General features: G+C 43.0%; 1 protein-coding gene across 8 annotated transcripts in view; it reads right to left on the bottom strand.

Moving 5' to 3' along the window:
* Positions 1-14134, bottom strand: part of Vps8 (VPS8 subunit of CORVET complex) — a 220950-nt gene that overhangs the window by 183084 nt on the left and 23732 nt on the right. For 7 of the 8 annotated variants that reach the window (XM_031363491.1, XM_031363498.1, XM_031363493.1 and 4 more), the window contains 5 exons: positions 10231-10361; positions 8224-8317; positions 4981-5013; positions 3876-3930; positions 1234-1239 (listed from right to left, as the gene is read on the bottom strand). In XM_031363491.1, the coding sequence (XP_031219351.1) occupies positions 1234-1239; positions 3876-3930; positions 4981-5013; positions 8224-8317; positions 10231-10361 (319 nt within the window). The remainder of the gene's footprint in view (positions 1-1233; positions 1240-3875; positions 3931-4980; positions 5014-8223; positions 8318-10230; positions 10362-14134) is intronic. The other variant, XM_031363497.1, reaches the window with a different exon arrangement.

Genomic DNA, 14134 nt, shown 5'->3' with positions numbered 1-14134 from the left:
GGGCCAATAAGTGGGAGAGGGTGGGGTGGCAGGCATGGGGAGGGGGGAGGCAACAGGGGTTTGCTTTTATTGTTTTTGTTTGTTTCTTTGTTTTTTGAAGGGGAAACTGGGAATGGGGAAATTTACATGTAAATAAAGAAAATATCTAAAAGAAAAAAAAAAGAAAAATAGCAACGAAAAGCCACAGTAATAGCTTAAAATCTAAAGCTGAACATACTTCAGGAATTTTTCTTTCCATATACCAAAATGAACCCAGTCCTCTGTGTCGTCAAACTAACTTTTAAATTAGTCTCACAGACAATGAGAAAAGGAGCGAGTGACAAGGAGTCAAATGTACTGGTAAGCAGGTAAGTCTACCCTGCTGGTAGTCACCACTCTCAAGTGCTACTTTCTTATCCTTTATTCAGTCACACTGTAATGAGCTCTAGGCCCAAGAGAAAGTAAAAAGGGAGACCTCATTATAAGCCATTTGTCACATCTGATACAAAGTAACAGATACACTGGAACTGAAAGAGCTCATACAGCCAAATCCTTATTCCCTCTGTGGAGCTCTCTCACCAAGCACACCGGAACCCATGGCTAACTGGCTACCTTCAGGAATGCTACTTCTACAGAGGACCTAGTGTTCATTCCCAGGCATGCATGCCACTGTTCTGTTCGTGTACTTTAAAAACACAAGCAGTCCGTTAACTGATAGACCAGAGTGCAAACAGAAGAGCCGTGGCTGCCTTGAGTGCACAGCAGGTGTTTCAGAAAAACCTGGAAAAGGCCAGGTACTTCACAAAAGTATCAAGAAACTGGGTATTATCAAGATAATATTACAGTAAAAGACTGAAGCAAAGTTGGGGTAGAATCTAGAATCCATGCATTAACTGAGAGGTGCTTAAATTCTATGTGGCTCATTCTTGATAAAGTTTATGACAAAAATAGTGTTGCTGCAGACCTCCACTGGACGACACAAACTTCAAGAAAAAGCTCAGGGCTGTACAAAAAGATTAGAGGAAATAGAACATTCTGACAACTACCTAAAAGAATCACATATTTTTAGCTAAAATAAAGCATTAAAAATATGCATATATTTTGAATTTTCCACAATGCCTATTTTAACCAATTTTTAGGTAGCATTTTATTTTTCTTTTATAAGAAGGCTTAAGTATAATTGACAATACTCACTTTCAACATTAAAAAGCTCAAAAGAAAAGGAACTGTTCATGCATACCAAATTTACTATACCTTTTCCTTTTGAATCCATGGAGAAAAGATCAAAAGAGAGGGAGAAAAAGGTAAGAAATCAGTTCAAAAGTTCAGAGAAAATGCAGGCAAGTTCTGAAGAGCATAAGTGATGAGCTTTGTTTATCTGTAGGAGTGACAGACACTGAATTTGGTTAAGAGGTGTTCCTAACATTTGTGGTAACAATCAGGTAGGTATTGGCTCTGGGGAAAGAGAAAACATGCAACATTCAGATTAGAGCACAGTAAGCAAAGGCATGATTCAGTTAAACAGAAACAAAACAATTCTGAAGAGACACATCATCAGTGCACACCAAGAACAAGCAGAAACGGGTGAGCAAGGGACACGGAGGGGACACCTTTATTTAGTCCTCTGTGAGGCAGAGAACCGCACAAGACACATCAAGTGCCACATGCTGTAACTGTACAGGCCTTTCAGACATGTGGGGTTGCTGTTTGAATGACTCGGACCTGAGTCAGAGAACTGAATGATGTCAGAGTCAGTCTTTCTGTTAGGTTTCTACTGTGATAAACAAAGGCAGGGTTTCTCTGTGTGGCCCCAGCTGTCCTGGAACTTGCTCTGCTGACCGTGCTGGTCTCCAAATCAGAGATCTGCCAGCCTCTGTCTCTATGTGCTAGGATTAAATATGCCAACACCACCCAGCAACAAAGCCTAAGGAAACAAGGCCTCCCACCTGCCAGAGATCAGGCTCTTACAGTTTTCTGGAAGGCAATGAGGCAACAGCATGAAGTCTGCAATGCTCGTGTCCCGGACCACTTGTAGGAATTTGTTTTAAAGGTGATCTTATGCAAAAAATACAGAAACGAGGCTGGAGAGATGGCTCAGCAGTTAAGAGCACTGCTCTTAACTGTCTTAAGACTGCTATTCCCAAGGTCCTGAGGTGCCTCACAACCATCCGTAATGAGATCTGATGCCCTCTTCTGGTGTCTTTGAAGACAGCTACAGTGTAAATAATAAATAAATCTTTTTTGGGGGGGGGAGGGGGGTTGAGACAGGGTTTCTCTGTGTAGCCCTGGCTGTCCTGGAACTCACTCTGTAGACCAGGATGACCTCAAACTCAGAGATCCGCCTGCCTCTGCCTCCCAAGTGCTAGGATTAAAGGTGTGCGCCACCACTTCCCTGCAATAAATAAATCTAAAAAAAAAAAAAATGCAGAAACACAGCTGCACGAGACACTACTGTTTAGAAACTGCTTAAGTGACTTTCTTGAGCTATGAATCCATTTGAAAGAATGTTGTGTGCCCATTAAAACAATGTTCTAGGCCTGCACTCTCAACATTGGGAGGCTAAGGCAAGATGACCACCATGAGTCTGAGGACCATCCAGGCCATATAGCAAGTTCTAGGCAAGCCTAAGCTACACAGTGAGACATCTCAAATGAACAAAGAAGATGCAAATATAAATGCAGGGGAGGTACCACTGTAATGAAAGCGGGCTCTAATTATCACAGTCTCACTAGAGAGTACACACACACCTATATGCATATGTGGAGAAAAGGCTGGATGGCTACCAGAAGTGCTATAGTTTATCCCTGGATAATAGAATTTGACATTTTATATTTTCCAACTTGTGCACAACTATGTTTTTGTACATTTTCTACTATAGATACATATCAAAAAACTACCATTTAAAGATTCAATTCTAAAGCTCTCTCAGGGAAATTACACTTGTGTTTCTATCCTTCTGCTCTTCAAGAAATAAAACTATTATTTAAATCAACCACATTTGAAAAGAATAGGTATTACAATTATATTTTAAATAAAGCTTTTGGAATAATGGAAAATTTATAAATGGAAAGTCAAATTGTTCAGTAACAATGGAAAATAACTAGTTATTCGCATGTATGGTAAAAATCTAAGACTCCACAGAAATCAAACTATGGTTCTGTTATGCACCCTCATATAACCCTTACTGAGTTCTTGCTAGTTCCCATTTTTTAAAAAAAATGCAGATCTTGAGACCCAGAGGAGAACACTCACACACACAAAGAGCAAAGAACATTATCTGATGGATTTTAAATGTTTAAATAGTTCAAAGCAGTCTGCTTGCATACTGAATTCAAAGGCGAGGGACTAATGAAACTAATTAGTTTCAGAGAAAAATGAAAGAATGCCACTAGTATCTACTATGTAAATAAGCTATCTGGGCTCTCTTAACTTAGAAAGAAGCTAATTACAGGATAACATTTTTTTTTTCAGTTTAAAAAGATTTACAATGGAAATGACTCAGAAACCTGGGGAACCCACTTCCCTGAAGACTATTTTGAGCACCCATGACTGGAATATGACTTAGAATAAAAAATTATTATCCCCACCAGCCCGAGGGAGACACACTGACAAGCCAAGGCTCTTTCCAACACCATTCCTCTGTCTAGGTGTAGAGAACACCAGCAGCTGTGCTGGCAGTGACACCCTACATATTCATAAGGAAGGAGAGACGTGCAGTGTGTAATCAAAGGAAGCCACGAGCAGTCATTTTTAACTTAAAAATACCAACTGCGGCTTCTTCGTGTTTTCCCTGTTGCGTCCATGAAAATCAAATTTACTGTATAAAATGCAATTAAAGGACATAAAACCTAAACGGGATCTTAATATTTAAAATAAGAAAGTAGTTATAAAATTACCAAATATTAAAGCCAATCCGTGAGACGTTCCCACTGCTATCAGACTGGACACTGCCTGGAAACGAAAGGAAAAGTGATCAGTGTGGCCCCTGCTTTCCTCCAGTCACCAACTGACTGCCAAAATAAGGCATTTCATCCAGAAAGCAAAACAAGAAATCAACCTAGGGTACTTTCACTTCTAAGAATTCCTCTAAGTTTAAGAGAAGTATTATCAAAATGCCATATATTCAATATTATATATAAACTACATCATTTGGCTTCCTTTAAATCTTCAGTTCTCAACCTATGGGTCACAACTCCTTTGGCGTGGTCAAATAACCCTTTCACAGGGGTCCCTAAGACCATCAGAAAACACAGATATTTACATTATGATTCATAACAGTAGCAAAATTACAGTTATGAAGTAGTAATAAAAATAATTTTATGACTGGGGGTCACGGCAATGTGAGGAACTGTATTAAGAGGCTGCAGCATTAGAAAAGTTGAAGATTTAAAGCAACTTTAAAATTTAAAAAAGCCAACCGTCCCCGGCAGCCCACTAAAGAGGTGCTTATACTGCCCACACAGGGCCTCCTGCAATGTGGGGGGATGAGAATACTTTTCTCCAGTTTATCACCAGCAGGCAAGGGACACCAGAATGTTCCACTTGAGCCCACTTCTTCGGCGGTGACTAATGGGAAAGCCATGGAGGCAGCTGAAGGAAACCAGAAGACAGATCCTTAATGCACTTTCAAGCCTCCTGTAGCTTGCCGCAGACACTCCAGGCACTATGTGCAGGCGTGTCCCTGGAGTCCATAGCTATGGAGTACATATTAGCAGAGCGAGTGCACTCATGCTATTCCAGTCCTTACAGTACAGGGGACACAGCTCACAGGGGAGCGAATGCTGGAAAGACCTATTAGTCCATCACCTGCTCTCAAGCAAAAGCTAAGAGCTAAACAATAAAAAGCAGAAAAGCCAAAATCCAACATGAACAAGCTTTAAACTTGACTACTAACAAAATGGCTTAGGAATTTATCATAATAGCACTGAATATTTTAAGAATAAACCTGAGAACCCAGGGAAATTAAAAATTTTACCTTAAAGGGTTAAAAGGTATACTTACAATTGCTGTAGGCAAGCCAGCATCTACTTTGTCCTAAATGAGATTTTAAAAAAGAAGATTGTGAAAAAGATAACAACAGCATTGAAATTAAGCATGCAGCCTTTCCTTGTGCACACTCTGACTGAACAACTTAGGAAGGAAGGGCACCCTCGGCCTGCCTCTCCAGTAAGCTCCATTCCAAAGCTGTGGACAGCAATCAACAAGCGTGAAAGCAGATGGTTTTATTTAACAAATGGTAACACAAACTCTGGGTGCTGATTAGAAATACAAATTTAAAGAGAAGAAAGAGGCCTGTTTCCCATAATGCAAACAGACTAGAGCCTACAGGACCAAAACAGCAGAGTCAAAGATTTCAGAAAAGGGGATCTTGCTGCAGGCACCCCATGTCTTAGAAGGAGGCTACCCTCCAGCAGATTAACTCCAGCATTAAATGAAGACCACCATCCATGGAAACAACGAGTCCACTGTCAGACATAGTGAGGCCAAACATGAAGTACTACTCCAGCTCCTCCCCAGTGACCACCACACAAAAGCCACCAACTGTCTGACAGTAATCTCCTTACATTCAGAAAACTCACAAGCCCTGCTCTATCAACGCTAACACATGTCCTGTGGACTGTATCAGATGCAAAGAATGCTACGTAGGTGTCTATCAGAGGCTTGCATAGCCTGAGGCAATCATCACAGCTTGGGTGACACAGCAGTGGGACAGCCTCTCCACCCTGCGTCCAGAGCTGACCCAAGGCCTGATAGAAATATCTCATGTGCAATTTGCACTCTGTTCTGCATGGAGCAAAGCAGGGGTGAGAGAGCTCAGATGAAAAGCATGAACCACATTCAAATGAATGAAGAAGCCATCTGATCTCAGAAAGTATAAAGGACAGATATGGGAATCATTTCAACACTAAATTGGAATTCTCCTGGGGTGGAGCAGGGAAATGAAGGAGAAGGATGTAGGGGATGGATGGGTCGGCCAAAAGTAAATGTTATCAAAGTGCCGTAAGGAAACCTTCAATCTTGTATGCTAACTAAAAAATGAAAACACTTTCAAAATTGAAGTGAATGGAAAACACACAAACAGGGAAATCAAGTGGCATGGCTGAGCAGTGAGCTAAAGCACAGGTGGGTGGCTGAGCACTAAGCTAAGGCACAGGTGGGTGGCTGAGCAGTGAGCTAAGGCACAGGTGGGTGGCTGGGCACTGAGCTAAGGCACAGGTGGGTGGCTGGGCACTGAGCTAAGGCACAGGTGGGTGGCTAAGCAGTGAGCTAAGGCACAGCTAGTGGGGGTGAAAGAGGGGAGATCGAGGAGAGGAAGAGGAGGAGGGAACAGAATTCATAACAGAATTCACTATGCAATTAGTGACAGTGCTTCTTGAAAGCCATTCTGACCCAGCCTGGATGCTACTGACAATGTAGATCCCTATGCTCTTCCACTCATGGCTCGAGTCAGAAGGTGTGGGTGACCCGAGAACCTGCATTTTAGCAGTCACCTCCATGAGAGCCTGGCACAATGGGCATGTTTTTAAACAATAATAAAACACTGTGCTGAGGCATCTATAGTACCTTAAGACTCATCCTTAAAATGGTAGATTCCTTAAAAATCTAATTCCAATGTATTTTAAATATAGTCAAGTGTCTCATTACTTTGAGAAGGGTCCCAAAACTAAACAGTAAGACTCAAAAATATCATGTTTCCAATGTGTTTTTATCCATGGTCTTCAAAGTCAGGATGCTCAGGGTCCAAGCAGGCCTGATAAAATCACTGCACAGGGCTAGAGGCACAACTGAGCAACCAGCCAGGGAAAATACCACACAGAGAACTAGCTTTATGTGTTAATAAGCCAACCATCACAGAAAAGCATGCAACTTAAATGGAGCTGCTAATCCAAGGTCAGAAAAGCAAGCCTGGTGCAGGAAGAGCAGTGCTAGCTGAACATGTCAAAGAAGCTAGCCAGAGCAACTCGGAGAGAACAGAGTGCTGACACTCTGGCATTTATTAGAATCGCCGCCAGCGCCTCCTCCTCCTCCTCCTCTTCCTCCTCCTCCTCCTTCCCCTCAGAGCGGAGGGAAGGAGGGAAACCCCTTCTAAACAACAGGTTTATCTAATCAGCACTCAGTGTCTGAGTTCTAGCTCAGTCTCCACTATTCAAAATATTTTCTAAACTGCACAGGTGGGTCAAATGACTGCCCTGGTTCGTCTTGATTTTGAAAGGAATGAATTTCATCACCTACATAAGGATTAAATTCAGAAAATGTCATGGAAACATGATCCTTAACAGGTGGTTCCCATTCTGGCAAGTATGAGTTCCTCTCCACCTAACAGAGGAAGGGCGCTGTCCAGTCTCCAGGACTTGGCTATCTCTACTTAACATCATGTCTGATGCTATGTGCATCAGCGGGGTCAGGACACCCTACCTGCCCAGGGCGAACAATGTTCCCTACCTGCAAAAATGCTTTCTCTGACAGAACTGCAAACTGAAACACAAGCGCATGTTAAGACTCCTACTGCCTCACCCTGGTTCAACTTAAATATATGAACCGTTAACTAAACTCCACAAAAAGAACAAACAACATCGAAGTCCCTGCTGTCCTCATTTCATTATACTGCCTTCCGCATCATGCAGACTGATGAACTCAGAAAACGGACTTGACAGACTAAAGCAAGGTGCGGGCTGTGAGGTCAGAGGAGGGCATCCTGAGTGCCCAGTGACTCGGTGTTACTAGCCACCTCACACACTATCCCCGCATCCTGAAGCATTTTCAAAGGAGGCCACGAACATGCCACTGCAGCCACCATACAATTGCAGCCATCGTACAATGGCACAGTGAGCAACCCCACACCTCATTTCACAAACAGCACACTAGTTATAAAAGATCCTGATGCACCATCCGTCCATATAGAGGCTGAAAAGCAAGCACTTCACCTCAGCCAGACTCAGAGGGCAGCGACAGACCTGGGAAGAAGCTCAAGGAAAGGGTAGATGGTGTGCTCCTGGCTTGCCATCAGGTTTCACTTGGGCACACTTGAAATGCTTGCAAACCTTTATCCTCATGGCTACACTAATTCCTCTGTTGGGATGGAATGGCCATGGCTTACAAGTCAAAAGTAATCAGAAAACCCATATAAGCCAAACACTGTATTTTTCCTACACTTTGAGGCCAAGAGAAGAGCTGTGCCCAGTTGTGTTCATCCTACTATATCACGACTCCACAGGTCACACTGTGAAGAGAACAGACACTCACGGCTGCGGACACGATCTGTGCAGATATCCCCTTTAGAAGTGAATGTCGCATAACCGATCCATGCAGAGAGAAAGAGTCGGGTAACTTCTTCTTCCTAAGGAAGAGAGAAAGAGGAAACACCTAACAGACCGAAAGGCTGAAAGGGCAGGGTTCCATGGCTCTGGAAGAAGAAAACACATTTAAAACGCAGAGAGTAACACTGTGCTGCTGTTATTAATTATTAATCATTATATACTTCTTATTGTTAACTGATATTAAAAGATGGATAAAAGCCTAACAGAGCAGCACTCAGGTGTGCCCTAGCCCACCTTGAGGCTCAGAGGCTCAAGCAAGAAAAAGAATGAACTAACATTCTTCTTCCATGGCCTGCCTGACACAGAATCGGGCTCTCCTGTTCTCCAGGCAGCCCTCCTGCTGATGCGTCCGTATCTCCCACTTGCCTCAGGGCCTCTGCTCTCCTTCCTCCTCCTACCTCTGACAACTTGGAACACCTTCCCAACCCCTCACCCACACTTGTCACTTGCTCTGTTGATCCTGCTTATGGCTTCTTTCATTTCCACACCTCATCGCCATCCTAAAGGGATCCTTAAACTTTTACCACATATTAATGGGGTACGCCCATTCTGACTGAAAATGTGCTCCGCTGATCCAAGGACGAGGAAGTCACAGGTCCTCCTAGTAGGGTCCCATAGTATAGCAGGAGGAGCTAGCTGATAGATAGCTCATAAATATGAAAGCATAGATCAGAAATATGAATGTCGGGCTGGCGAAATGGCTCAGGGGGTAAGAGCACTGACTGATCTTCCGAAGGTCCTGAGTTCAAATCCCAGCAACCACATGGTGGCTCACAACCATCCATAATGAGATCTGATGCCCTCTTCTGGTGCATCTGATGATAGCAACACAGTACTTAAAAAAAAAAAAAAAAAAAAAAAAAAGAAATATGAATGTCATGCAAATGTATCCTGCTTATTGGAAGATACCGAGGCACAGCTACCAGGAAAGAGCTGTCTAATCCCCATGGATGAGTATGTTAGGGCACAGTGTAAGGAAGCATGACCACAAACAGGCATAGACTGGGCAGGCAGGGGTGAGCATGCTCACAGATAGACTCTAAGTGGTAACAGTGCCAGGACTGACACCACCAAAGACTCCTGGCTATCAGGTACCAGTCATGCCCAACTCGTGCCCAGGAGCACCACCAATATACTTCCACACAAAATCAGGAGCTTGTTTAAGCCGTTATGAGATTATGTGAGTGTGATTTTTTTTTCAACTAAATAGCATGATTCTCAAGTGAGAACCTGTGACAATACCAAAAGGTTGGACACTCCTGACTGGCAACAAGTGAACACTGTGGCTTTTAAACAGGGAATTCGGGTAATCAAAGACATCAGTCTGTTCGCAAGGCACTAAAGCTATGTAGGCACACCTACAAGGATCCCTGTCCAAGATGGCAGCCTCAGGAAGACAGCCCTGACACCAGAGAAATCTACGAGGAACAGCACCGAGCACGTGGACTGCAGTCCAGCCACACGTGGATTCAATAAAGTATTTCACAGGGCGCTTCCTCCACGCCTCTCACATAAGAACACTTCACGTTCTCACAGGAATCTGGAACGTGAAAACAGCCCAAACTCAAGTTATTTAGAGTTCGAAGCCTTTTCCCCCAGCCTTTAATCATCTTTGAGAGCCTCCTCTGAACCTGCTCCAAGGAAATGAAGAATTCTGGAGCTGACCTTGGAGAGTGAGTGTGGGGGCGTGCAGGGAACGCAGGCAGCCAGGCAGCCAAACTCTTAAGAGTGTGCCCCAACTAGGCTATGCCCCCTCCAACAGCTAATTAATTACTCTGTAGTATGAAGACATTTACCTTAAATAATGAAACTATACTGCAACCATGAAGACACTGGCTTTAAAAAAGTCAAATTAGACTGTACCGTAAAGACAGTTATTTTAAATAACCACATACTTTAGTCATGCATGAGTATGATTTACAAGAATATTTACCTCTTTAGGTTGGCCCTGTCGCCGCTGTCTGAGCTCGCCACAGATGAGGTATCATAAGAATGAGAGTCAATGGTGTCAACATTTAACAGTGTAGGGTCCTCCAGAACGAAAGACTCATCTTCATCGTCAGTCTAAATTGAAAGAAGATACAACCATAAACTCAAGACTCCAAATAGTCTGCACAGAGTGAGCTAGGCACTGCTGATCTCTCCATAGCGCCCCAGGGCCTGCTTCTGCTTTTCCCTTTTCCCACACATTCTCATTCATGGTGAGGCATGGCGCAGAACTCCCGGAATGAAATTTCAACTCCACACAGAGATCACTCTCTAAAGAGTTCATGAACTTCAAAGAGTTCTCTTACAGCAGGAAGAAGCAGAGCAGTCGTGCAGACCACTGTCAGCTCCAAATACCTTTATAATTCCAGCCTGTGGAGAGGTTTTACTAAGAAACTAACAAACACTGGCTAATTAGAAGAAAAGAAATGTCACCTGGCTGTAAATGTCTACCATGAAAACATGATAGGTATACAGGAGAAAGGCACTCTGGATGGAAAACAACATGTGCAGAAACCTTGATCTCATAACAGGGGTTTTACTGGGAGGTGAAGGAAGTTGCCATAAGTGGCTGGAGTATAAGAGCAGAAACTGAAGATGGCCTAAACAGATGAGCTAGGGTACAGGCTGTAAAAGGCATTGTTTTCCATCATGTTTGGAGGCAGCAGAGCCTATGTCTACCTTGTCTGCCACGGTATCTGCAGTTCCTATTACAAGGCTTGGAGTGTGACAGTACCCACATATTTATTTACTAGAGTACTATCTACACTGGGCGGTGAGAAGTCTAGCAAGACTTTTAAAGAGGAGAGACCAAATAGGAACCTTGTTTCAGAAAGATAAATAGGGCTACATGCTGAGTGAAGGGGTCAGGGAGAGGCTGTGGCAGGGCAAGTATTAAAGACTGGGGAGAGGGACATTTGAATACCAAGGAAGAAAAGAGCTGAGGAAAGCTGAGACCAAGGGAGCCAAGCAGAAAGAGACAGTACTGTGCTAAAATCAAGGCCCTTGGTAGCCTTTAAATGAGGGGGAGGGGCCGAACAAGTAAAAAGTGGGAGATGATTCCAAGGTGTCTGTCTTGAGGGACATGGAGGAGGGGACACTCCTGACAGACAGCCTGCAAACAATAGATAAAGGAGATGAGGAGCTGGCTGTGCAGCCAACTTTGAATCAAGGACAACACTTTCCAGTCAATGTTCAAGGGAAGTCAGCCATGCTCATTACTCCGCTCTCTCCTCTTCTGAGCTGCTGACCAGCAGAGCTGCTGTAGGCCCTAGCCACTGCCTATTTTCAATCAGCCTGGCCTCCACACCACACTTTCTACTAGCCATTCCCTACTGAAAACATTCTCCTTGGTTCCCAACAGATGTGCCTCTTCCTGTTTCTGTGGACTCTCACAGGTCACGTTTCCTAGCTTCTCAGCTCACCATTAAACTGTTAATCCCCAGCATTATTCGTAGCTCTCTTCTCCTGCTACTCAGACACTCCCTACTTAAGCAAGCTCTTTCATTCCAATTTTAGTATATGTGCTGCTGGAAGCGAGCACAAGCAAGCTTTTTCATAACCACAGCTTTAAGTGCCATGTGGTAATGGCTCTGAAATCTGTCTTCAACATCAACATAAAGGAGTCTATAATTTCACTACATTTCAGAATTCTCCACCACACATAAGTCTGCTAAGAAGGAGTTTGTACTTGGCAAAGAGACAGTTATTTGAGAGCTGAAAGAGAATGCCACAATTGCTATAGGAAAAGGAAATAATTTGGAAATAAGAACTACAGGGTAAAGGTCATAAGCAGGAGAGTCAATCAAAGCCTGATTTGATTTTCTTAAGTAGCCTGGACACATAATTAAATAAAACAGATCACGTGAGAAAAGCCAGGCTTAACTGAAAGAAAAAGAGAAGGAAATAAAAGGATTGAGGAAGCCAATGCTACACAGTAGAGATGCTGACTTTGCCACACTGTGTGAAACCCATACGCTCTTATCAAAGTTAACAGAGTGTGTGAGGGAGGGCCTGAACCTTGCATGGTGAAAATCCAAAACTTAGGTGTCACTGGCTATCAAAGCCTATGTTTGTTTTATTTATTTACTGAGAAGTGGTTTATTTAGATTTATGAGTATGTTGTGAACGTGTATGTGTGTGTGTCTGTCTGTCTGTTTTATCTGCAGGTCTATACAACATGTGCATGCAGTATCTACAGAGACAAGAAAGCAGCATCAGATGCCTAGGAATCAGAGTTACAGACAGTTGTGAACCACAGTGTGGGTGCTGGTCACCAAACTTGGGTTCTCTGCAAGAGCAACAAGTGTTCATAAAGACTGAACCAACTCCAGGCCCATATTACTGACTTTTTTTTTTTTTTTTTTTTGAGACAGGGTATCACGTAGCCTAGGCTAGCCTTGAGCTCCCTTATGCAGCTAAGAAGGACCTGGAACTCCTTTTCTGCTTCATCTTCCCAAGTCCTCTCCTCCCCTTCTTTCTTCCTTGCCTTCTTAGTATGTGTCTGTGTATGTGTTTACCTGTGTGTGTCTGTGTCTGTTTGTCTGTGTAGATGTCTGTGTCTATGTGTCTGTTTATATATGTATATACCTGTGTATTTGTGTGTGCATCTGTCTGTGTATATGTCTCTGTGTGTATACATGTATGTGTGTCTCTGTGTTTGTCTGTATGTTGTCTGTGTGTGTGTGTGTGTGTGTGTGTCTGTGTCTGTATGTCCTCTGAGTCTGTGTGTGCATATATATGCATATGTGTCTGTATGTCGTCTGAGTCTGTGTGTATTTATATGTATGTGTGTCTATGTGTTACTGGTGATGAATCCCAGGGCCTCACATGCTAGGCACATGTTCTACCACTAAGCTACATTCCCAGACTTAAGAGCTAAAGTCCCAATCATAGAATGTGATGATGTGACACTGGGGCAGCCACAGACAGAAAAGTTAAATCAACTCTCAAACACATGATCCTCTGAGCTGTAGCAAAGGTAACATCACAACCAAGAATACTCTCTCCAGCAAATGGTATCAGATCATACCTCACATTGATACAAACAGGGAAAACTCCAGATGAATCACAGGTCTAAATGTGAAAGGAAAAACAACACAGATTTTGGAACAAACAAGATAATATCATCATGGCCTCAGAATGGCATGATTTTCTTAAACACAGGAAACACAAATAATGGGAGTCACAATGGGAAAGTTTAGAAAGCTGAACTCTGATAATAGCTCCTGGGTATCAAATGAAAACACCAGCGGTGTAAAAAGATGCAGAGTGAAAGAAGGCAAGTGTTGTAGGTTACGTGTGATACAGACTCCCACAAGTCACTTTAAAGAGAGTTTTCCATGAGATACTCAAACGGCCAAAACCCACTTCAAGGCATCCAACGTCATCAACCTTCAGAAAAATTAAAATTAAAATCCCTATGCACCTTTCATTAAGTATGAAAGCCCAAAGAAGGGCACACAAATTCAACAGTTAACAAGTGTATAAACAACCAGACCTCTGGTACACCTCTCCTAAAGAATATATTAAAACAATGCTTTGACAGCCCCTGGCAGTGTTCTTAGAAGCAAAGTTATGCATGATTGCTTACCAATTCTAAAGGGCATGCACAAGAAAAATGTGAGAATGTAGCTGTGTGAACACAAGACATGATAAAAATGTCCTCAGCTGTAACCACATGAATGTCTATCAATAGGAGGATGAACAGATGAGAAAGATAAAGAAAGAGCTGAGGTGAGGGGTAAACTGTTACAATAAGACATGATAAAACCTCAGAACAGGGCCAGGCGGTGGTGGTGCACACCTTTAATCCCAGCACTTGGGAGGCAGAGACAGGCGGATTTCTGAGT

The sequence above is a fragment of the Mastomys coucha genome, unplaced genomic scaffold (genome assembly GCF_008632895.1).
Source record: "Mastomys coucha isolate ucsf_1 unplaced genomic scaffold, UCSF_Mcou_1 pScaffold12, whole genome shotgun sequence".
Taxonomy (NCBI): Eukaryota; Metazoa; Chordata; class Mammalia; order Rodentia; family Muridae; genus Mastomys; species Mastomys coucha.
Note: the sequence above shows the minus strand (reverse complement) of the source record. Positions and strands in the feature narration are given on the sequence as shown.